The sequence below is a fragment of the Apteryx rowi genome, unplaced genomic scaffold (genome assembly GCF_003343035.1).
Source record: "Apteryx rowi isolate R43461 unplaced genomic scaffold, aptRow1 scaffold_447, whole genome shotgun sequence".
In the NCBI taxonomy this organism is placed as follows: domain Eukaryota; kingdom Metazoa; phylum Chordata; class Aves; order Apterygiformes; family Apterygidae; genus Apteryx; species Apteryx rowi.
The window spans coordinates 115,690-141,988 of record NW_020450702.1 but is presented as its reverse complement, the minus strand read 5'-3'; the positions used below and the strand labels follow the sequence as shown (position 1 = coordinate 141,988).

At 36.4% G+C, this 26,299-nt stretch overlaps 1 protein-coding gene across 6 annotated transcripts in view; it reads right to left on the bottom strand.

Annotated features, from left to right (window-relative positions):
* The window catches only part of SRBD1 (S1 RNA binding domain 1), a 142,794-nt gene that overhangs the window by 12,870 nt on the left and 103,625 nt on the right, over positions 1-26,299 (bottom strand). For 4 of the 6 annotated variants that reach the window (XM_026077067.1, XM_026077068.1, XM_026077070.1 and 1 more), the window contains 3 exons: positions 11,153-11,259; positions 8,283-8,459; positions 5,416-5,586 (listed from right to left, as the gene is read on the bottom strand). In XM_026077067.1, the coding sequence (XP_025932852.1) occupies positions 5,416-5,586; positions 8,283-8,459; positions 11,153-11,259 (455 nt within the window). Of the gene's footprint in view, positions 1-3,834; positions 5,057-5,415; positions 5,587-8,282; positions 8,460-11,152; positions 11,260-26,299 lie in introns of those variants that run through there. The other 2 variants (XM_026077072.1, XM_026077071.1) reach the window with 2 other exon arrangements.

The window sequence follows — 26,299 nt, the reverse complement described above, 5'->3', positions numbered from 1 at the left end:
CAAAGAGTATTTTTTATGAGACTTAAACAAAATCAGCAAAGGTTGAGATTCCATCATATGAAACTAACTACACTCAGCAGACTGATGCAACACAGAAAAACGTTGCCTTTTCTTTCCAGCATTTTGGTTTATAAGCATAACCTGGTTGTAACTTCTGGAGGTTTCCTAAACGTTTCCTTGGTTTTCCTAGCAGCTCTTTTACAATGTGTACCAAGAAACTGGATATGCTCTACATGTTGTATTAATTGTATGTATAAGATTCTGCCACTATAAACTGGTTTTCACATACAGACTCTTCATAAACTTAAAACACAGTCCTGTTTTGCAGGAAAATATGCTGTCTACAAAGTACTTAAAAATTTTTTTTTCCTTCGGTGTCTAAGAAATTATGATTCACACTATTTAGAGGTATTCCTAGGCTTGATCACTACACATCACAAAACTAAGCTTTGATAATGCAGAAACCATGAACAGAAATGTTTTGGTCATCTGCACAACGTGTTAAGACACCAGTAAGATGCTTTCCAATTATTTTACAGAAATTGTACAGATTTTAAGTTAAGATGACTAAATGCCATAAATCAATCATACCAGCACCATTTGTACCACCATAGTAAAGATTACATCAATGTTTCCATTATAAAAAAACCTTATTTTTCAGGAGGTTTCTAATTCATCCATAAAAATTGGCTCCAGCCTAAAGCTTGGCAATCAAAGTCGCCACTTGGGAGCAATTCTTTTAACCTTTTTTTTTTAAAACTGCTTGGCCTCTTGAGCTACAACATAGTTCAGAAAAACAAAATTTGTGGTTTCAAGTTTTGGTGGACTTCTATCCCTCAAAAACATTGTTTTAAAAACTGATAATTTTGTATATCATAAATCTGTAATGTGGACTACTGCTTTTGGGTAATTTGGGTGGAAGCAGTGGATAAAAATTACTGGTTTATTTTGTTTAAAAATAAATGCAATTTCCCATGAAAACTTTTAATTCAATAAAATTTTCATGAAAGAATTTTTCTCATGGAAAGATATGGTAGACATGGCATAAGGAAGTCTTTATGGTTTGTTCATGCAGCATTTATTCCAGCCATTTTGACTGCTATGGTAAGAGATATGTAATACTGTACTTTGATGTCTTTAACTAAATCTGTCCATCTTATTCATGATAATAATTCTGCCCTTTGGTAGCACAGATCCACCCTTGAGTGTGACATGGCCCCTGACAAAATTCTGTGAAAACAGAAAGTCCCTTTGAAAGCAACAAATAAAGAGTGTTACTTGGAAATGTATTAAGTACTGATTCTAATCCACTTCTAACGGTCTCAGTGGTTCTTGTGTGCATTTGATTTAAAATATAAAAACTATCGATTAGCTAGATTTTAAACCATAGCAGAGTTAAAGCTTAATACTGACATCTTAAAAAGCCCCTCAAATGGTGGCTGAGTTCAGTAAGATCCTCAAATCAGCAACATGAACACAGTTTGACCTACAGGCTCTTAGAAACTTTTCCATGAACTTAGGCTCAGCAACAGGGAATTACAAGCCCAGTTCCATCCACTGCCCAAAGTTAACAAAACTCTTCATCAGGCCTAAAATGCTTTGGATCATATCTTACATGCAGTCTGTATTCCTGGTATAATTTTTTCTTAATTCAAATTTATGCAGCAAATTGGTTTGGAGGACAATTTCCCTAAGTTCTGAGAAGCTTAACAACTTATACACTTCTTCCGAAAGGTCAGTTTAAACATATAATCGTTACTAAACTATAGCATTAGTTGCTTTGGGGGAAGATATCTGGTTTATATTTAGCCTTTATGTCATCGGTGTCCATTTTTAATACTACACCTCTTGGCTTTTGTAAGGTTGCTGCAAAGCTGTGTTTTTTTTTTTCTTCAAATAACTATTTACAGTTAAAAAGCTTTAGGGTTATTTCCCTCCTTCCGCACACCATTATGTGTCATCTATCAACTCCATGTTAATATAATCTATACTGCAAAAGTTATCACCTTCATGTTTAATGAACTTTCAAAGGAAATCAGCTTTCATTGCAAGAAAAACACTATTGAACATAGAGGGAGTACATTCATAGAAAGCACTTTTTGATATTATTTTTACATCAAAATACGGATACCGATAAATATAAATGTATTGATACCATCTAAGAGGTAAGACAACAGAGAACAAGCCCAAAGCAAAAAGATAAGACTGATTCAGTTAGTTACAACAGACAAGGATGCTATGCTTACTACTTAAGGTGTTTCGCTAATAAACACTGCTATGTTTTCATATCTGTTTTGATCTTAACTGACATTCTTTTGAATAAGGAAACTACATGATACACTACCTACAAATTCCATTTGGATCTAAATATTTCAGCTGAAGATTCTGGCTAAGTGGCCAAAATGCTTGGTAAGAAGCATAAAGAACAGACAGTGCCTCAGCTGGAAGCTTACTTCAAAGCAATTGCACTAGACAAAAGCGACACGGAACATAGCATCGGTCTGTTGCAATGCCACACTCCTCTAATGGCTTTGCTGCTCCCAGAGCCCAGTGAGTTTGGCACTGAGCACAGTCTGGGATTCTCCAAAGTAACTCTAAGTGATTGGTGATTCAATAGGGGGCAGCCTCCTCTCTGAATTACACAAAAGCCCAAGATTTAAACCACAATCTTTTGGTTGAGATGTAAAAAAATATGCTCATTAAAAATTCCAGGGCATTCATTTATTTATTTGCTTAATCGTGCTAATCCTGGATTCCCCGCCAAATTCCAAATGAGGTAATTATATTCTGCTTTCTAAAATTGTCTCTGGAATTTCAAATGGATAGGGTAGTTCAGATATTCATATACAGTAATAATCCTACTTACCACTTCAGATATAAAGGTAACCTGTGCTGCTCCAGAATCACAGCATAATCCTCTATTTTCTGACCAACCTTCACAATATTATATACAGAAAAAATCCTATTGTATTATACCATTAACTGGCTACATTTCTCTGCTCAGTGAAGCAACCTTTTTGCATCACCTTCTAATTGAAGCTGGTAACATTGGAAACACTTTGATGGTTACATTATTGGTACACTAGAAAAGAAAAGTCAAACTGACTATTGACCAAATCCTGGCTACTTGATATTTAAATTGAATGAAATACAACATTGAATACTGACATTAATTTTGAATAACAGGTTTTTTTTACATTATCTCACTATGAATTATCTAAAGCAGGGGTGACCAAGCTTCCTAACCCTATAAGTCACATACCAAACATAAGGTCATTAAGATCAAGATTTTTTCATAGCTACCTGTAGGGCAGAGAACTAATAACGACTACTGACGCATAAGAAGAAAGAAGAAAAAAGGCACCAGGAAAGGGAAAATGAGTTATCTACAGATTGCACAAAGAGTAGGGAATTGCACAGTGGCCCTAGAATTAGGGATGAAGAACAACGAAGGGACTGTGGCCCAGAGAGGATGGAAAAAAAAGTGCACTGCATGCCTAGCAGAGGGAAAGAATATGGACCTATGCATAGAAGGTTATATACGCAATAATCTCCGCTGGAGAGATAACAGAACGTGCATTGTTAGGAAGGTGTCCTAAAAATGAAAGGTACCAGAACAGTATTTTAGATAGGAAACACAAGTGCCATGAATTCAAAAAATTTAGCATATCTTTTTGAGGCTTAAAGATTCTGTTTGGTTATAAACATAAAGCACATATGTTTCTCTAGGAATAATGATCTCAGTGAGGACCATTAGAACCCCAAAGCACTGAACTACTGCTGAAATTAGCTCCAGCATGTTTTAAGAAAAGAGCCTGCTCACCACAAATCACTTAAAAAAAATAAATATGTGCTCGTTTATGGTAAGAGATAATGTTTTCTCTCAAAAGAACAGGCAGATTTCAATTTCAACCAGAGAGTGATGACAGAAGAAGATCACATCTTATACTACAGCTGCAGTACCCCCTAAACAGACACACACATGGGTTCCTAACTACTTTTTGTGATCTACACAAAAAACATTCTCTTCTTTTAGCCAAAGGTCACATACTAAAACTGCCATGGTGTTCATGTATTTGGGCGCTTAACATAGACATCTTAATTAGATCTTGCAACATCAGAATTTAATTTTAAAACCTCATAATAATGACATGCGCTCACATATGTCTTTGTGTGCACACACCACACACATGCATATACATATTTTGGTGGTCAATATTCACTGTGCAAAAATAGTTTGTTTTGCAAATGTTGAACATAAGCAACAACGTAAAAACAGCTCTTCATGATGCAGAGGTATCAAACAGCCCCAACTGTAAATCTGGATGACATTTCACTTAGACTTTTTTTTAAGAACAAAGAAAATTATACTTTAATTATGGTCTGGAGCAAAATAACATTGAAAGCACAGTCAAGTAAAAGCACATGATTAGACACTTTCTGTTAATTTGCTCTTCTCAGTGGAAGTTACAATGAGCTAAGACACTGTATTCCAGTATTTTAAAATTATCTACATAGATTTATTGAAACTGGACACCTTACTAACATGTACTGCTTTGCTGTTTGCCTCACAAACAGTTAAGTGCTTCAAGTTTCACTGAATTTAACAGAATATCTGGCTATCTGAGCATTCAAAGACAGAGACCATTTGCCAGATAACTGTGTTAAATTCAGCATTCAAGTGATCATATCCAGTTGTAGAAGCATTTGCTGAAAGAAACGCCTTCTCCTAATATACAGTCAATGGTATTGTTGGAGAAATTTAAATGCAGGCACAAGAAAGGGAAATACTCCTGCTTGAAAAAGTTACATTGCAGAAGAATGCCTCAGAAGTTCTTTACATGATATATGGGGGCAAGGTAGAAGACAAAAATCAAAACTTTTCCAATATTTGTGGAACAAATAATTTTTCTCCACACTTTGTAAACCAAGAAATCCAAACACCATAGCAAGTGGCATGAAGAAAGTTGGCAGATAGAAGGAAGTTGAGAAAAGTGGCCTCAGTGAGAGGTAAAGTGATGATATCAAGTCCGGATCGTGGGAATGAAATGCTTTGCTGTTTTAAGAACAAGGGAGCATTTAGATTTGATAGTGAGGTGTGCTGTCTTGGCAAAGTTTAGAAAATTCACTAAATACTGAAAAACAATGATATGAAAACTAAACAAACAAACAAACCCCCAAAAACCAAAAAAATCCCCCCAAACCCCCAAGGAATATGAACATATGAATTCAAATCCTTCACTGTAAGAGAACTTCTGAAACATGCCTCTTTCTTGAAGAAAGGTGAGAAAGAGCATCAGATCAACATATACATTCCTGTCTCAAAAGGCTGAACAGGCTGCTGTCAGAAAAATCAGTATTTGCTATTTTAAAAATTGACAGTGCAAGTGGTTCAAAAATTTTCCCATTGCTTACCTCATTGCAGTGTTGTAGGACTCTGGATGAATACAAGTTTGGTCCAAAGGATTGGGCTGTTGTGAGGCACCTGGTGTCAGTTTGCTCTTCTTTTTACCCTGTTTCTTCTTGGTGACTTGTGCACCTGCTTTATTCAAAAGCACATGACTTTCAAGCTCAATTTTCTTGCTACTGTCAGAAATCAAAAATGGACATGTTATTCATACTGAACAAAATTATAGCACAGTGCCCACACACTAATGTTAAAGCAAAACACTTCCTGAAAATGAGAAAGTGATAGTGCTGGCAGTCAGTTTAAAATGCCTGGCTGCACAAACTACTGTTTAGTACCCAATCTAGCTAGCATCTTCTGTCTGTAAAATGGGGACAACTGCATTTACCTACTTCATAAATATCTTGTGAGGATATTTTCATTCTTAACTGAACTGTCAGTTCACAGACTGCATTATTATAAAAAGGACTACAGTTTGAAGAGTTTATAAACAAAATATTATAAGGTAAGCAAATTGTGTCTCAAGCACATGTACGGAACAAGGAAGTCTGACTGCTTAAATACCACAGGTTCTTAAATTACATTACTTTGACTTTCTACACTTCACTTTCTATACTGAAACTCAAAAGTCTGAAGAATTTTGCTCAAACATGGATGTGGTAAAAACATCCAAAATTTCAAATCAAAAAGACTTAGATCAAGAATTGTTTAGAACAGTAAAAAACTAAAGGTCAAATTTATCACTATTCCAGAATTTATAAACCATTCTTGCAAAGTATCTTAATAGAGCTTTCCTTAAATTTTGTGAATACGTTTTTAGCTCTTAATAAGTTAGCTTCAGTTAGAGGTTGAGTTTGGCTTTTTTTTTTTCCTTCAATTGCCAATGAGAAGGCTCCAAAGTCACCAAGAGATCAATACTTCAACAAGAGTGATACAACAAAAGATATGAGAGAGAAAGAGATCTATCTTTGTGCGAGCAGCACGTTTACAACACGTGTGCTTTTTCCCTTAAAATCTCCCTCCAGTAAAAAAAATGCTCACAGCAAAGTAAAGGCATCAAATGACCCCTATCGGCAAAGGCTCTTTGCTCTCTTCTTTGTTTGTTTCTGTTTCCTAAATCACAACTGTTTCCTGCTTTTGCAGAACAAAACAAAAGGTACCACAAGTCTTGGAACTAGCACTCACACTTAGGGCTCTATCCATGCATGGAATGTGGACAGAAATGCAGACATATAAATTTCTCTTTCCATATTAATATTTTAAATAACCACTAAGTATTTGTTAACTTCCAAATACAAAGCACAAAAACTAATTCACATAGTACTCTATAGCCAACAACATGATTTGAGAGGACAAAAATGAAATCTTCCCAAGATTCATTTCAAAGTGTTTCTTTTTGCCCCCTTGGGCCACAAGAAATGTTGTGGAGGCAATGGCATTTGAGCTTTATTTTGGCCCCAAAATCTCAGGCTGTAGCAGATTTTTCAAGTTATACAGCGTTCTCAAGTTTTATGGTATCTAACTAACATCAGACGTGTGCCCAGCAAGGGCGGGGAGGGGAAGTGTTCTTAAACATTTCACCAGTGAATTTCTGGAAAAGAAAATGGTGCTGTGTTCTTAAACATTTCACCAGTGAACTTCTGGAACAAAAGAAAATGGTACGCTGTTCTTAAACATCTCACCAGTGAACTTTCGGGGGGAAAAAAAAAAAAGAGAGGAGCCAGCCTTCTCTTCCTGTGTTTGTGTTACAACATCCACTAAAACAGATCTGTACAACGTGAGACCTTTCTGTCATCTACAGCCTTGAAAGCAGTTTCTTTGGCCTTCTGGTGATTACAGTGTGCACCATTTGGCCTGCAGCATGTGCCTCCCTGCCAGATGGGCAACCGATCTGTATACCTTCCACCTGGGCGGTGAGCCAATCCTAATGTGCCTACCTCCTGCCTGGAAGTTACGCATGTGCTGTTTGGCCAGCAGCAACTGGGAATACAGCACTGCTTCTGCGTCTTGTGTTGGCTAAAAAATAGCATGTGCTTCCCAGGAAAATATTTTTTGAGACGAGTCAGCAGCAAAAGGGTGGGGATGGTGCTACCACTGTGTCCTTTCTTAGCTATTTATACTGGAAGGAGAAATGGGAAAGATGGGAGAAAAGATATTGCCCTAGAAAGTAGGGGACATTTAGCACTGGAGAGAAAGCATTTCAGATGAAGAGCAAAGCAGAAGGGATGGTTGCAAGAAGGAAAGGCTTGGGTACAGAAACAGGAAATAAGATAATAGGGAAAAGGAGGACGCAGCACTGACAAACGGGAGTTGGTAAAGGGACTCTTACTCATTTGGGATAGACTGCAGTCACATTGCGCTTACGAGGCACGATAGTATAACACATAGACAGAGCTTAGCCCAGACAGTTTATCAGCCTTCTCTGTCCTGGTAATGGAATTGAAAGTCTCTGAAAATCCACACAAATTTACTACCATTATGTTCTGCAGAGTATCCATCTTCACCACATCAAAATGAATTTACAAATTACTAAACTATGCCTGAAACACACGTCTCTGAGGTTTTAATATCTCATAGATAACCACACTCTGCCACATGCCAAATTTCTTCTACTGGTTCAGTGGCAAACTATGTAATTAAATTACATACTTACAGAAGCCCTGACTTTGGGTACTGGGCTAATAAGCCACAATGATTCATAGAAACAGCTACATTCAACCACTGACTTGAGTAAGTTTACTCATTAAGATACTGTCTTTGGAGGCCAAAGGCCTAGGACTCCCCAAGTCCCAGGTCTGAATACAAAAGAGAAGGGGGAGAAATCTTCTCATACCCCTTTGGATAATTTTTTCAAGATAACTAATATCTCCATTACCTGCAGAAAGTCTTGATATATTCTTGATTGAATCTGATGAAGCCAGCACACTGTTGGAAGGATTTAGGACCCAGACCTTTAACTTCCTTGAGCTGTTCTCGATTTATAAACGGTCCATTCTTCTCTCGCCATTCAATTATATTTTTAGCCCTGTTAGCATTCAAACCTGCAATATGTCTGAGAGTAAAGTTTACAGAATGCATTTATTACCATTGAACAGTGATTAATACAAGCTCCTACCTATTACAAGGATATACATTACTGTAGAAAATCTGGTTTACAAAACCTCAAAAACTTAAAAATAGCTGAGAATTTTGCAAATAAACTCCCAGACCAAAAGCTATAATCTGAAAAAGGATCTCTTCTCTCAATTCTATGGAAGGAATCCACTAAAGTCAACAAAACTTGGTACTGCAATAAGGTACTGCACATATCTAACTGGTAAGCCAGGGATGTGTAATTTATGATCTGTGGGCTATTTTTGTAATGCCAATTCAATTTGTCATGTCTTATGGCCTGCCCCCAGCTGCCCTCTTCAGGAAATAATGTGGGAGGAGGGTTCAGGACAGATAAATTGTTCCTGTGAGAACAGCCCCCTCTCAGCTATTATCTTCCCAATGATACTGTAACACCTTGCCTCAATACAAAGGGCTGGCGTCTGCTATGCAGAAGGAGGGTGGCTGGGAGCAGCTTGCCTTCCTCACACAATTTAACAGATCCACACAGCTTGTTCCTTTTCTCTCAGCTGCTCTTGAGATAAAAGAGCAGCTGGSAACAGGCTGCATGAGTTGTTCTGAGGGCAACTCAGGTCTGGCAAGGAACTTACCTGTAAAGTGCAACTGCAGTAAGCCAAGTTCTTTCAGGAAGCAGTGGGTTTCCTGCACATTTTCTGTATGTACGTACACTGAAAGTTGTACTCACGTGGAACAGGTTAATCACAGAGAGAGGGAGAGGGGCTGTGGTGGGCAGTTAGCCCTGGCACTAGAGAAGGAAACGTCACCCATCTGACTTTAAATACCAGATGCCACTGCTTTAAGTCAATGGCAGCAGAGACCTGTTTATAGAATGACACTGACTGATTCTAGAAAAAGAGCATCAGCAAACCTGGCAAGAATAGGCAAAATCAGGAATGAGAGGAGGAAAAAAAAAAAAAGTCATTCTCACCCTCAAATAAAAGTTAAAAAAAATTATTCAAAGCTGCTGAAACACCAGAACTGTAACAGAGACACACACATTTAACCACAGACAAAATATTAATCATCATGAATGGAAGTTTTTCCAAAACTTGCTTAGAAAGGTTATGAAATCTAGCTTTTTTACCCTGACAAAGGAGCATGACACAGAGTTCACAGAGTTTTTCACTGATCTTCACAAGTCTTTCAAGTAGAATACTCAGTATCAGTAATGCAGGTGCTGTAATGTTATCAGCCCTTCCAAGCATAAGATGAGGCAACGAGCGTATTCAATGCCTCAGAAGGCATGAGCAGAGCCTTGCTCGTAGTATACTTTAGCTAGGGTGACAATTTTGTACACTATACCTCCAAGAACAATTTAGATCATATCGATACAGTACAGCAGAATCACACTGTTAAGGAGCAAATCAGTTTCAGAGCTTGAAACAGCACAAGCATATGAGCACCATATTATGGGAAGGTTAAATAGGCCAGACAAAGTATTTTGCCAACTTGTATTGGCACTTGTATTGGTTACAATACTTTTAGGCTTCTGGTTGGTGCAGTGTCACTCCACATGGCTGGGCAGTTCTGTGGAGACACAGCAGCACCCAAGCCTGGTGCCCCCTGCTGAACTGCACAGTGTACATGCACCCTTCAGAAAAGTGACAGTGCTCACACTGCACTTGCTCAGGTAGGTTTTTATTCATAGAATCTGCTACAGAATGAAACTGTCCTGTGAAATGCAGCTCAGACTCTTTTATCAATAGGTGCTGTGCAACAAAGAATGCTTTTTTTTTCCTTTCTAACAGCTGATCTAAATCTGGAAGAAGGGAAAACAAAATAATTCAGGAGTCAGACTAAGAATTAGACACACAGAAAATATGGAAGAGAAAGCAAACAAAAATAACAGAAAGAGATATTCAAAGATATATGGAAAGAAGACATTTTCAGGGATGAAAATAAGTGGTTAAAAAAAAAGAAAAAAAAAGACAGAGCTAGTAAGAATACATACTTCTTAATTGTTATACCCATTATAATTGCCACTACCAAGATCATGGATGTTCTTTTTTTCCCTCTCCTACTAAAGAGGATGACAGCAAAACTTTGCTCTTTTAAGAGTCTGTTAAGTTAAATGATTCTGAATTCTACATATTCAGGAGAGAAAGAGCTTAAATTCTAACCCAGAAAAATAAACTCCACGACATTTTCAAAGCAAATATGGCATAAGTAAATACTTCAGAAAAAAACTATAGAAAAAAGGGACATATTTTTCAGAAATTTTCCCTTAAATCTTTCCCTTTCTCCTTCCCTCACCAAATTTTTACAAACTGTTCCACTTATCAGTGCCCATAAAATTACCTGCTAAGAGACAGAACATACATTTGAAAATCCCTTTCTTACTGCAAAAATACAAATTAATTACATCATATTTTTCTAAATTGCAATGTTGTTTTATAATTTTTTAATATTTGTTTTTCTCTGAAGAATAGTTCCACCCTGGAGAACTATACATACCCTTAAAAATGACTCTTAATGATCCAATAAAATACTGTCTTAATGTGTCATTTTCATGTAATTGGAAGTTTAACACAAGAGCCATTTGCTCTAGCTAAGTTTTAGTCAGATGGCAGACTAAACAGAGACTCTGTGATCCAGAGCCATGTAATTACTGGAATAGGAAAATGTTTGACTCACCTTAACAGTATTTCTGAGCAGATGTTAATATCAACTCCTACAAAGCTGACACACTCTTCAACCACACTGTCCAGAGTTGCTTTGAGCAAAGTCTGTGACACATCATGCTGAGAAACAAAAATGGAGATATCAGGTTACTGAAATATTGGAATATACATAAATAAGAACTACAAACAATAGGAATGTTAACAAAATATGTGCTAGCACTTCTCAATACATGAAATAACAGAATACAAGTACCTTCTGTGAGGGTACCAGTTAAGAATATAAATTGCAGAAGGTATTTTGAAAAGATCTCCAGTAGCTCTTTGCAACACCTCTATCATGATGCAAATCCCTAGAATAAGTGACTCTTCATATAAGACTATGCTGTTTAATAACCATCTCCCTGCACCATGCAAAAACAAACACTACATTGCATAAATAATGCTTACTTAGAAGGAGTAATTCTTCTTTTCATCCACAATGTCTTTAATCTGACACAGTTACTTACCTATAATCTCAGTTTAAGTTATTAAAAGTAAATAATATTTTCAAAATAAAGTATTTAGAGAAAAGAAGATCTCAATACTGTTGCAATTGTACACACAAATCCTTGCAAAAACTGTTCACTTTACAAGTGTTACACTATAGTACAGTTATTATCTACTGAAAAAATAAACGAGATATTGCATAAGGGTGGACAATATATAGGGTACATAGTCCTGCAACAACAAAATGTTTCAGATTTTGAACAGATGTTTCTGGGAAGATTGGCAGGTCCTTGACTGATGCACCACTAATGGAAATTCTTCCAGTTTTTCCATTATTATTCATAGTGTTTCCCTTTACTTCCTCTAAAAGAAAATCAGTCACACTTGTCAAAGGTAAAAATTCTGAAGCTCTAAGATTTCTTTCCCTTCACAATGTAGGTATACTTCAATTCAAAACATGAAGCTCCCCACACAAGCTCACAAGTGCTTAGAAGTCTGACCTGGAGGGAGATGCCTCTCTAAATGCAAGAGCTAATGCAATCACTATGTTGGCTTAGCTTCAGGGCTCTTGTACGTCACTCATGTAAATCTGGGTTGATCTGTTGTGGTTTTGTGATGCATTCATTTAGGACATCAAGCTGGATTCAAGCCAAGACACTGAACATTTTATCCACTACTTTATCTTCTAAGCCATTCAGATCTTTTAAAGTTTTCATAATTAAATTTAACATGCCAACAACACCAACCTTCATCTACTCATATTTGTAGTTCATTGAATAGCGGTTAATATCTGAAATGATCCTAAATCTTATACCAATGTATATCATAGCTTGCTCATTTCAACTAATCCTAATGTGATATATTTTCATCGTGACATACATAATAAAGTAACTTAAAACTATCAAGTGCAACTTTCACCCATATTACTCCTCGCTACATGAAAGTCCATATGCAAAAAGCCATATATATACATAAATACTTGCATTTGCACACATTTTTGGCCTCACAAATACAAAGCTTACTAGTAATCTTTGCATATCAAACGTCAGTTTCTACTAACGTGTTGCTAGTATAACACATTAGTACAACAACGTGTAGAAACGATATCTTTTCTGAAAAAGAGGTATAAATAAAAAAACCACACCCTAAGAAAACTCTCTTGTTTATGTTTCTATTTTTCCGACTTACTGAAAATGCAGCTCCTCTTAGTAAGGATGTTCTCTATAGGTCCTCCCTCCACCATCAGCTGAGTGTTTACTAGAACTGGAGGCTTCCTAGTCACCCCCCCCCCCACACACACAAATGCAAGGATGTATTTATCTAAAGGAGTACAGGAACCAGAATAAGATATGAAAAGTGTCCGGAAACAACACCCAAATTCTCTTCTTTGCCGAGCATAGCTGCCAAATGCTGTGATAGATTTTCCAAAATGAACAACAAATTAAAAATTAAATAAGGATATTTATTAAACAATCTTTTTTCTTAATGATGGGGGAAGGCAAAAGAAGGAAAAAAAAATGCAGGATATTCAAAACTTCCTCTGCTTTTGGGAAAGGCTACTGACTCCAAGGCACTTGGAGGATGATTATCATGTGTTTCAGCAATTACATTAACCAAGAACTGTAACAGTTGTTGACCACCTCTAAAGACTTTGGTCTAAAATAACTACTCAGAATATAAAGCAGGAAGTCTGCGGCAAAGACTGAGGTAGAATCCTGTTTCCCTAGGTTTCAGGCTCATTCCTTAGGAAGCAGATCATTCTTCAGAAGGAATAGCAGGCAGTCATGTGATTCAAGACCGAGACATTCATCTCTGTCTCTGCAATGCCTTACAGAACAGGCTGCAGCAAAGGTGGTAAGCACACCCATAGATTTGGCCTAATCTTCCTAAGCAGCTATTTGGATGCAAGAGTTCCAGTTCTGCTGAAAGTGAACTTATACAGCAATTTAGTCACTTATATCCCAAGTAAAACTGGGGAAGGATATATAAAATCACGATGAAAAGCAAGAAGCATCCTGAAATACCGGTAGAAGAAAGAAGACCTGTGCTCACAGCTCCTGAGCTTGAAAAGTGAAGTTAGCATATCTGAAGTTTTAAGTTTGTGGATGCAATAGTTTGTGTAAATTTGGGGTGACAGAATACACACAATTTGGAAAAAAAAAAGTAATATTCAACTGTTTATTTCTCTTGCCAGGAACACTTGCCCTTGACAAGGAACTCTCAGGTCTCTCAAAGAAGGTTTGCATCTTTTAATTTTACTGGTGCTTGACAGCAACCATTAAAAACAAGAAACAAAACAAGACATGCACAAGTTCTTCTTTAACACTCCAATACATAATAGTTGTACCACTTTGAACAGCCACCACAGCATGCATGTGAATGTATGGATGATGAAAAAGTGAAAAGGTAGATGTGATAGATCAAGATAAGCATAAGACAGCCTAGCTAAAACCATTCCTCAGCTACCCTTACCTTACAGAGGAAAAATACACTCAGATAGTGAATGATGTTAAATTACAAATGCCAGGAAACTTTACAGCCAGCAAATCTGCCTCCCAAGATGCAGCTTCCTTTCCAGCACAGCTTCCTTTCACTACAATGGAGAACTTTCTACGCCCCTCTCCACACTGATACAGAGCACACAGAAGTGTTATAAATTTACTTTCTAAATGTAGTTAACTAAAATGATCAGTTTATTATCCAAATATCACTATAGAGACTTCCTACTGCTAACAGGTTACTCTTCAAAAAGGTTTGAAGTGAAGTGTATTTTCAAGTCTTCCAAAAATTTTTATCAGCGGTTTGATATTATATCCTTTTATGCACTATTTATCACTGCGGTGATGCCATCAAATCATTCAGATGCTACCAGCACGACACATGCTCCATGCCTTTCACTGGCTACAACAGGTCTGCAAAGACAGCGACCCCTCCCAGCTGTTGCTTGCAGTGCATCAGAATAAAAGCTGCACAAGATAAAGCCTGAGTCCAAAACACAAGACTACTTTCAAAGTACGCCTGTGCAGAACGGTATGCTGTACAGCCTCTGACAACCCCTCCACCCTTCAGTGGGGCAAAACCTTGTATCAGCTGACTCCCAGCAAATCCTTCTTAATTAAAGATTTGCATATACAATGCTAGGTCTGAACAAACCCTGCTGCATGAGGGTGTGTCCCCTAAAACTGTAAGTATACATTCTTTTATTTTCTATATATAATATTTATTTATTTATTAACTGTGAAGTCTTTACCTGTGGAACAAATACTGCAACCTCCTCCAACAACTCCCTTTAGAAAGACAGAAAATATCAACTCCCTCAACCAGCTGAAACATCCTTACCAAGAGCTTACTCTGAGTCAAGCACACAGCACAACAGGCACCCCAGACAGCTATGCTTAACAAGTAGGAACATGTCCTTTGGTGTGAGTTTCAAACATCAACTTATGTTTACCACCTGGATAAATCACTGAGGTCTTATTAAAAAGATACTCAAAAATCACTTTCATGAAAACATTCAATGCTAGACTAGTAGGTCTAAAAAGCAGAAGGTACCACTATAATAATCCAAAACAAACTCCTTGCATAACGATCTCTAAGCAAGGAAAAGCTTTATTGCTGCCAATCTATTTAAAGTAAGGCCAGCAGAAATAAGGGACTTGCCCCGAATTGCATAGTGTCAGGTGCCGAGTTGGGAACTTTCCTTTTTCCTCACTCTGAAGCAAACAAGGCCAGCCTGCTCCATGGATACACAAAATACGTGCTAGCACACATTTTGGAAGTACTTAGACAGTCAACTACTTGTTTTGCTTTTTCTGGTAGGACTACAGAAGGTAACCTTAGAAATATCAGGCACTGTAACCATATTTTAGTATTTGTTTTTTAAAGTATTGCCAAGTGAGCCAGGGAACAAGATTCATAAAATAAATTATTTGACTAACTGAGACTGCTAAAGTAAATAATTGTAGTTGACCAATAAATGAAATTCTAATATTGTATTTTCCTAATGTTTTATAGAGAATATCTCAAATGCAACTTATGTTCATAAACCTGGAAAAAAGTTAAGGACTGCCTGTTTTGATTGCTGGTCATGACTACTGCCTCAAATTAGTCTGTGGCCAATTTGTTAAAATTACCAGAAAAAAAACATTATATTGCATGTTTTAAATCACCATTCTGCAAATAGATACTAAAAGAGCAATATAACTTCATTTCATATACTTTATTTAGTAACAGCACTGAATGTTTAACTTAAAGGAATAACAAAAAAAACACATAAAACCTGACTATTATGCACAATAGATTGAAAGCAATTTTTCAGTTGCAAAAACCTGTTGATATATAAAAAAAGACAACAGTAATTCAAGCAGCCTCAGCTGGTTTCTAGAGGTACACCAGTACAGACCCTGTGAAAATACACATTATTAGCATCACAAACACATAAAGTCAAAGAACAACTGTACACGTGAAGCCCAGAGGCTCTCCTTAGCCAATGTGCAGGAGCCTAGATGGTGGACCAGGAACCTCACCTGACCAAACACACAAAACACCAGATTATCAGTGCTGGACTACAACAATCCCAACCTGCAGCTTGTACAAGGAAGAAAATTACAGTTCTAAACTCTCTACTTTTGGCAGCCTAATACTAAAACGATACATGTAGCTACAAAGTGAAATTTCAGAAAATATGGTATGATTGTGTGTCTCCGTGAAAGATATTCAAAAGTTTAAAATTCTACTGCAACACAAACATGTACAGCAATTTTTTTTAAATACATCTATTTTACATTCACAAACGTTAGTAGAAATCAGCAAGACCAGCCCATGCATTATTATTACTTTACAATGCCCAAGAGTCAAGCAAGGCACCTTACAACACAGCTGAAAAGAAATTATTTGTACCCTGAGGAGTTTACAAACTTAGTACAGACATGATCTAATGAGGTTGTTAACAAAATAGTAGGGAGGGGAAGAAAGAGATTTCTCAAGTCTGTGCAGCAAATTTCAGGCTCTGGCCTCAGTCCTGGAATAGCAATAGTGTAACAAGATCAACAYTAATCCTAAACAAGATTGAGCTGCATGTCAGGCAGTAATCTGTTTTGTTTCTTGATCAAGTTATATACCTCATTTGTCCTTTGAATCCAAAAGTCAACCTCCAACGAGGTAAAGAGTAAATGCAATTTATTTTTTTCTGTCTTCAAGTAAGTCCTGAAACACTTCTAACAGCTCATTAAATGTTGTTTTGCTGGTACCTACCCTTAACTCCTGTGTCCATGAATTTTAATACTGGCACATGAGACTAGCCAATACGCCCCTTGAAAAATTACTTTTTTCTTTTAAATAAATAAATAAATAAATAAATCTTGCAGCCTGAAAAACATTTACGTAATGAGAGATTAGGTGGGACAACACATCCTAAGCAAAGTTCAAAATTGTATCATTTTACGGTAAGGTAATCCATGGAAACGTGTTTAGTTTTAAAATTTATAAAAGGGGAAAAAAGTTCTCTACTAGTGTTGTGGCCTACATACAATCAGTTGCGTTTCAAATGTTTCTGAAACCACAAAAGCAGAATGCATTCAGGACAAGAAGTCCTTAAGTACAGCAGGACTAACGTAGTACACAATAGTCTAATGATTAGCACCCTTTCATGTACAGAATTAGGAGAAAAAAAAAAAAAAACGTAAAAATACACCTTACATGTGAGGTAGAAATGCTGGAAAGTTCACGCTGGGGGGTTTTAATCTGTAGCGTCCTCTGGAAAATCCCTTTCAGTTAGATTCTAAGAAAACAAGATTATCCCTCTGATGTTTGATAAAAGGAACTAACATTGAGAATTTCTTTTGAAGAATGTTTGTGGTTTCTCCAAATGGGGCTATGCTGTTATCTTATGTACTTAACTCTGACTCATTCCTTGTCTTTAAAAACACAAATTCTGTTTATTTTTTAACAAAATATTACTATCATTGAAATACCCCAAGAGAGACAAATGGATTAATATTTTCAAAGAATATGATAAAACGAAATCAGTCTGTCAGTTCTGACATTAAAAAAAGAAAACAAAAACACACTCTTATCACATAGATGCTTCAAGTTAGTTGCAAGTTGCTGGAATTCATCTTACATTTACTCATGCTTGTGTCCTAAAAGAAGCAATAATACTGCTAAGCTTGTTACACGAACTCAGTCCAGTTACTAATATGTCTGATTCCCAAAGCTTTCTTTGCTGCAATATGACCAACTAGCAGCAACTGACATTTATATATAAAACTTCTTCCTCCTTCCAGAGCACCTATAACAGTGCTCTCCAACACATACTGTTACTGTACTATGGGGCAGCAATCTGCTCTGCAATCACAACCAACAGCTTGATTCCTGTAGAGTTCAGTGCAACAAGAATCCGCCACCTTTTCTTTTTCCATAAGCAACGAAGGGTGCTATACCCAACTGCCAAATGGAAAGTCGACAATTCCATTCCACTCTAACACTGTATTTTGAGGATATTAAAGATCTACAGTTATAGGGAATACCCTGCAATATTACAGAAAGATAAAGTCAGGAAGATCAGGACTGGAGTTTTGTAGACCATATGGCTGAAAGGCAACAAATTCAACCAGGATTTTTCCACAAAATGCTGAAGGATAAGATAGCAAAGCAGATTATATTTCGATAGAGGGAGAAGAAATAGTACATTTTTAGAGGGACAAGACAGAAGTCACGAAGCCCTGATGAGTCTGGTCATATGTGGGACTTCTGTTTAGTCTCAAGGCAATGACGCTCCCACTGCAGTGAGTGAATAAGGAATAGCAACTACTGCACATGAAGCTCCTCCAAGGCCTCCCTCAGAAGAAAGCAAGTCCCCCAGGAGATGTAAGGAGCTTGGTAAAAGCTTATATAAATAAACAGACTCCTGCCGGCTCCACTGAAGACACATTCCTCTAACCCATCTCTAACAAAGAATGTGATACTTTAATGTTACTAAAAACAACAAAATGCAAATCCATTTATGAGTATTTTCTAGAAAGGAAAGGTTTGCACAGTCGATATATAGTCTGGTTTTATTGTATCCTAGATTTGACACTCACTGGCTTTCTCAGGCTTAGTATAAAAATATACTTAGCAACTATTGTACCAGACTATCAATATATTACTTTGGTCATATCAGCAATGCACTGAGAATATATTTAATACAATTACACATTCATGGCTTCATTAGAAAAAAATATATATACCAAACAATGTCATTCAGCAGTTTTTTGACCCCACACCAACAGAATTAATCATGACCTAAGTCAAGAGGAAAAAATATTTTTATTTAATGTGACAACAACTCCAGAAACCCTTGTTTAAATAATTTGACTTTTTCTCTCTCTCTCTCTTTTTTTTCCTTTTTGGTTAAAATATAGTTTCAAATCCTGCTGTCTAGTCCTCTACCTCTCTTCTGTTTGGCTCCTCCTTTGCTCTAATCAGGCACTCCTCCCCTCTTCATCCCCACCTCATCCACTGTATAGCTAAAGGCAAAAATAAGTTAGGAATGAAATGAAATGAAATGCATGATTGTCTTGCACAGAACACACAGCCAAACTCAAATAAAGCAAGCTTATTTTCTCTGCTTGCTAGAAAGCATACTCTTCATTTTGATTGACATACAGCACCTCAAAGAAGTCATCCAGGGTAGTGTATATTGAATGACCCATGAAAGACTGAAAGCTGACAGAAAACTGGGAAACATTTGAAAAAACAGAACAGTGTGTTCAGTACCTGTGTTTCTGGATTCGACAAGTATAGTATATAAGCACCCATTGTGTCATTCACATCTTTGATAACTGAAGCCAATTTCAGCACCACTCGTCAGGTATGAAAGTAAGCTGGTAAAAAAATTTCTCTGCAATGTAGCAAGTTTGTGCCTTTTCCTTTTAAAGTCTGTTTTGCACTAAGATTAGCAAACTTTGCATTAAAATGTGTATTTAGTACCCTTCCTGTTATGTATAAAATAGTACAAGCAAAATGTTTGCACACTGAAAGTTGAAAAGATGACAGGACCAAATAATACACTAGCTATATTAACTTTTCAGCACTAAAATTTTAAGTTCCCGTGATAACTTTTAAAGTAAGCATGAATAACAACACTTCTCTCATTCTCAAAAACAAGAGACATTTCTATTCAAGTAATTAACATGATATAAATGGTGAGAAATCAAAATGAATTAGTGGAAGGGTATAAACAAGAATAGTGCCTGTCCACACTGTACCTGCAAATAGTAGTTGAGTGCTTTTCCAGTGTAACTATTTTTTAACAAATAAGATCTCAGCACACAGGAGGGAAAAGCACAATCAAAAAGCACTTATTTTCCCAGTATCCCTAACAAACGCTGCAATTTTTGGCCTTGTAGCATAATCCTTACTTTTATTTAAGGCATGGAAATTCCTTCAAAAGGTTTCTTGCAAACTTTAAAAAATAGCATTTAAATTATTTGCAAATATATTAAATATATATATATAAATTTTTGTAGTGTAACAAATTAAATGAGCTTGTTTTGAACATAAAGTTCTCTTATGTCTTCTCTAGTGGAAGAGCTGGAGATGTAAATAAAAATTACATGAATATTTCTGGTTTATGAAGTTTAATGATAACTTTAAGTACTGCCTATATTAACATGCCTGTTTGAAATATATGTAATCTGATCACACCGATATATATCGCATTATTTCTACTAATTCGAAGAACTACCTGTACTTGCATTGCAAAAAATTTTTTAATGGATCTAAAGCTTAACCAAAGTTTCAGACATGCTTGGGAAATCATAAAGAGAATTTTTCACTTCCATCTTTTTAAAAAAAAAATTTTGAAAATTTGAGCTTTGAAAATTTAGAAACTCCTAAAACTATCATATTTAAAACAGATATCTTTATGAATTTTATTTATAAAAGCATTTAGTTCAAAAAGTGACTGTACTGAATTAAGTCCTTTCTCAAGGTTTTTGTTTGTTTTGTTTTATTTGCTAACGATGTAAGGTAGGGAGAATACAGTTCTGTTTGCTTGCTCAATTATTTACAGCTGCAAGCTGTGTGACTGGTATATGATTGAGCTAGAAGAGAATTAAAAACACTTCTTATTTAGTAGCACTTACATCTGCCTTCTACCATTTGCAAAAGTAGACGCTTACTTTATAATGTGAAGAGCAATACAGAATCAAAGCCTGTTCCATTGAAATCAATGGTTGATGCCCACTGCTTTTAATAAGGACAGAAGTTAGTAGAAGTTTTATCTATGCTTTGCAGAACTGGGAAATTAAGATATGAAGTACCTGAAGAATCCAACTGAGTGATTTGGTCAGAGTATTCAATGTGTGCCTGCTTTGTCAAATTTTTACTTAAAACGTGAACCTATTATTCCTAAGTATGCAAAAATTTTCCTTATAATTGGATGTTCCTTTCTGTATAGAATTTGTATTTTAAGAATACCAAAAGACAGTCTTTATTCTAAATAACTTAGATGAAGACACCAAGCTTCTAACTTTTCTCATACAAGGCAGGAGTTGCTCTGATAAGAAGTAAGACAATTGAGATGCTTCAGGACAGCTAAGGCTAAACTTCTGCGATGCATGAAGCTTGGCAAAAGAGCTCAGGTGAATCTCTCATAGCAGGGTCTACAGCATATGACTGGCTATACCAATGCCAGGAGTAAAAGGTAATCAAAATCACGGCAGGGTGGTGCCGGCTAAGGGCTGGCAGGTCTCCACCACTAACCTAGGCCATTTCTACCCTCCAATGCAAGAGAAGGATACATGGACACCTAATACCATTCCCTGCCTGCAAGCTCATCTCAGTTCCCCTGCTGCTCAGCCTGCAGGTCTCAGCCACGCAAAGTTTTGGTGTGTAGCTTATGAGGTTCAAAGGTAATGCTTGCACCAAAAGGCAATCTCGCAAATACACACTTGTAGGTACACTCAGCTGGAGTAAGGACCTGTCAAAGTTGCCTGACAACTCACTTCAGTACTGGGCATATGATTAAGTGTTGGCAGGATTCGGTCATCTCAATTAAAAACAGAATCTAGTAGGAAATTAGAATATTTCAGTAGTTCTGGTAGATAATTCAGTAGACTTAGAACAACAAAATAACAAGTTTTTCATATGGTTGTAAAAACAAAGTTCAAGGAAGACAAAACACGAAGCTCCGCTATGAAAGTACGGACTGGTCATTGGCATTATTTGATGCTAAAATTTAATCTTTGTCCTTGATCACTTATATTTTGCATCTATGTTAGGTTTGAGATGGTAAAGCGTTCTCAAATTCAACTTTTGTCCCATCCACCCAAATTTTATTTTAAAGAAAAAAGCTTCCATAGAAACACAGTCAGATAAAAAGAAAATAGAAGAAAATAGAAGTAACGGTAAAGTGACATTAACATGTTGTTTTCTGTTCTCCAATGAAAGTTTTTAGAGGAAAAGTGACCGAAAACCACTCTATTTCTTATCCTAGTCTTTGAAAACATAGGCAATCAAGAACGTTAAGAAAAAAAAGCAACTCCAAAAGTAACAGCATTGGTGATCTGTGCTGGCCGGCATGCTCTTCTGCCACAAACCCAGAACAACTTCCTCTTAAAATTCTTAGCTTAGCTTATTTAAATCAAGACAAAACAAAAAAGTCAGTCCACATTCCAAGAATGTTGTTTTTTTCCCCCCCAAAAATCAAAGGCATTTGATGTGCAGGTAAAAATTAAAAACAGTTATACACAGGTGTTATAATTACAATACATTCAGACAGCTCTGTCTTTGGGTACATTTCTACACCAGGCAGAAGGCTCTTCTTCACATGCTTTCCAATTCACACAGGCAAGGATATGATGCTTTCAGCAGACCAGGATTAGCTGCAATTCTGAAAGCAGGTTTGCATCATGTTGTAACAGAAAGAGATCAGAGTTCAAAGGCAATGTGGAAGCTTATCAAATCTCAGCTTGCTAATTTTTTAGCACAGCAAAGCTCTCAGTAAGTTTAATGCCCCACAGAATACACGGTTTTGATAGAGATTTAAAGTCTACATTCAATAATATATCATCCTTTTTATTTTTAAATGGATGTAAACATTGAGAGGTTTTAGCTGAATCACAAATTTAGTGTTTCAACATTTCTAAACTGTTACACATATAAATAACTACATGTGCATAAGGAATTCATTTTAGGTGATCTGTTTAACAGAGGCTTCTCTTTTTTTCAGTTTTATTTTCCCTTCTATTATCCATTTGAATACGGAAATTTGAGTGTTACAATACAAATATAATTAGCATTAGACATCATTAGAATACACTACTAGTCCTGAATAACCTGTACATGACTTTTTTTTTTAAATAACCAAAGACATAGGACCGAGTTACACAAATTTCTATGATTTTGTGTCTCACTGTCATTAGAAATGAAAAATGATGAATTGACTCTGTACATCTGCAGTATTTTTAGGCCACGAGATCATTTCAGTCAGGAGGCTTATAAACTGATTTGAATGTTTCGAGGAGGAAAATAAAATCCAAAAGCATTCAAATTTTGTTGGGTCTTTTTGATTGTTTGTTTTTAGTTACCACCAATTGGTAACTTAAAAAGTCTTATATTTGGGTTTTTTGGAGAATTTTTGATAACCTGAACAGGCATACAAATTGCTTCTGCATACAAGAGTTGTATACGCATGGTAAGGATACTTCTTTCTGTTGTTCATCCTGCAACTGATTAAGAGCAAATTAGTTGCAGAACCTCAATCTCTAGCTAACACTTTTTGATTTCCAAATCCTGCTCATAGGAGTCTAGAAAACCTGCATGTTAGAGTAGTGCATTCTCAAAAATTCTGAAGTCCTTTCATAAAACTCTAAAAGTACTCATAACTTCTCCCAAGTTTTCAGTGGCAGAAAATAAGTAGATGGTAATGCAGAGATACTAAGCAGTGACTTTTGGTTTTGGTGTATGTATTCAGACTACTTTAACCTGTAGCTGAAAGAACTTTGGGGAAGAGATTTTTACAATAGTTCTGTTTTTGCTAGAATACTGTGAAATCAGAAGAGCAATAACCTAGCCTCCACACACACATAAACACTGGAGAACCTTTAAACTTCACAAAGCTACTGAGATATAGACAAATACTGTCCCAGTGTTAGAGATGGCAAAACAAAAGCACAAGATCTTAGTAATTTCCCCTAAACCATAAGGGATGTCAAAGAAAAAGTAAAGACTACAATTCCTCACTTCCTTTCTGCAATTTGAGCAACACTACCTAGCAGCATACAGCATACTTTTTAGTACTCAGATATTTTACTATGTTCAAGCACTGATCATTATGTTCTCTGTTTGATTGCATGGACCAGGGTCATCTTACAAACATTTTCATATTTTTGGCTCCATGCATCAACAGGTAACAGTTAAAACATAACATCCTTCATTTTAGAGATTAATAATCATATCTCATTAAGTAATTTTCATTGTTAGCATGGTTGGAGAGAAAGTGCTGTAACTGAATCCATTATATCCTGCTCCAAAGGAAGCGCTCATATGCTCAGCGCAGTGATAAAAATTAAGCTGCACTCTTTCCTAGGTTGTTTTTAGATAAGTAGCAAGATTCAGATGTAACCCCCTTACGCTACTAGATTTAAGGTCTGGAGTAGAAGTGGGGAAAGAAAACTATTTAATAGCACACTGCAGTTAAATCCGAGCAGCATGAACACATAAATGTCTCCAAAAGCTGATCCCAAACCCTCCTGCTGCTACTTAACTGTTAGCAACATAAGCTGGACCACCTTACATGCTTGACCAAACAGGATCAATGGCTTCAAAATTGTTTTAGTTAAATAAATTCTTAAGATACTAACTTTGTACAAGAAAAAATTGCCTGTACATCAGTAGGGTTGTTTTTGTTTTTTTTTTATTAAAGTATGATGGGACTTCTGAGGAGCAGATTTTTTATTACTGCATTTATGCTTCTAAAAGATGACTGGCAACCAAGACTCAAATGGCTCAAGTTATAGGTATACTGATAACTCTTTCATGCTCAGCAATTTTTTTTAAAGAAAGCTCTTCTCTTTGAATGAAAAACTTAATTGCAGTCACTTAAATAGTGACAAGTCGGTGTGAATTTAAGCAAGGATAGTTGTTGATACTAGCACAGGCTATATAGGACCTTTATTTTAGCTATTTCAAAATGCTAGGAAGAGGCTGAAAAATTATTTGCAAAACTGTCTTTGATCTTTCATCCTTTCCAAGGCATAAAGGTAACTACTCATTATGGGATCACCATCCTTACGCTTTATAAGCTAATCTAAAGGATACACCTTTCTACTCTATATCAACATACAGTTCACACCAAAAATGTAGGATTACCATATTTTCCACTTTGGTACAAAGGTGCATCTATCATGCAGCCACACATTCTTCTAATAAATCTACAATAATCTTCTACATAAACTAAAATTCAAAATACTTTTCATAATTATAATATACTAACCTCTAGCTAGTAATCTTAAATCCATGTGCTGCTGTATAAGGGACCTGCCTTCTCCTCTTCCTCCAGGAGAGAGGTTAAAATGAAGACTAACTTCCTTTAAAGCCTGAATTCAGAGTTGGGTTTTATCCGACACAATGAAAAAATTATTAATTTGCAAGGAAACAATGAATGGCAAACATTTTCCCCAAGCTGCAAGCTAATTGAAACATGTTTTATTTACCACTTTGCTAAATCATCAGATGATGAGCATTCAGGATAGCAAATGCACTTAATATTCCAGATGTGAAAAATTCAACAGATGTCTACAGAGCAATATTGTTCGGATATCTTAGTACATCTTAGTTCAAACATGCTATTAGGCAGGTTTTAAACTACAAAATACCTGTATGAGATCGCTGGTCTCTTGTATTGTCTATATTCAAGTGTTAAGTAGTAGTTTAAGTCATTTGTACTGTTATTTTTTCCACCTGAAACCKAAGGTAGTACTGTAGGATTTGCCCACACTGTGGGGGGGGGGGGGAAAGGAGCAGTAGTTCTTTTTGTTATTCAATATGGCAACCCATTTTAGTTTCTGGTCTCTCCCAATCCCCAGCAAATACTAATACAAATATACACACTAATCTAGTCCATGTAATGCTTCCATGTGATCTAGTCCCTTTCTCTCAGAAGAAATGGAGAGGGGTCACATATTATTCCAATAGGCAAAGACAGAACTAAAAGCTTAAGCCACTATAAGTACATCTGCAGTGCAGAAAGGTCCTACCAAAGCTAGAGCTTGTGCTCCAATAGAAGAAAACAGTTTGAAAACTGGGATCTGAACTCAGTAGCCACAGGGACTGAACCTTCTCCGGGTAAGAGGTATGAGAACCTGGTCCAAAGTATATTGACATATGGATAGTTTAGAAAATAAGAAAAGAAATGCTATGAAAATAAAGAGCATGGACATAATATCTTGCACACACTTCAGGTCAAGTTCTGTCATCATTATCCTTCTTACCCACACTTACCAGTCTTTTCAGCAGAACACCCCTGTGTTCTTCAACAGTGCTACTCAAACTGAAGTACTTCTAGCTGTTTGAGAACCAGATGATGGCACACAGATAAGTAAGGAAAAGGCATGGCAAAAATAGTTTTACCTGAGACACCCCTAACATTATTTCATCACAATATACACACACACACACACACACACAC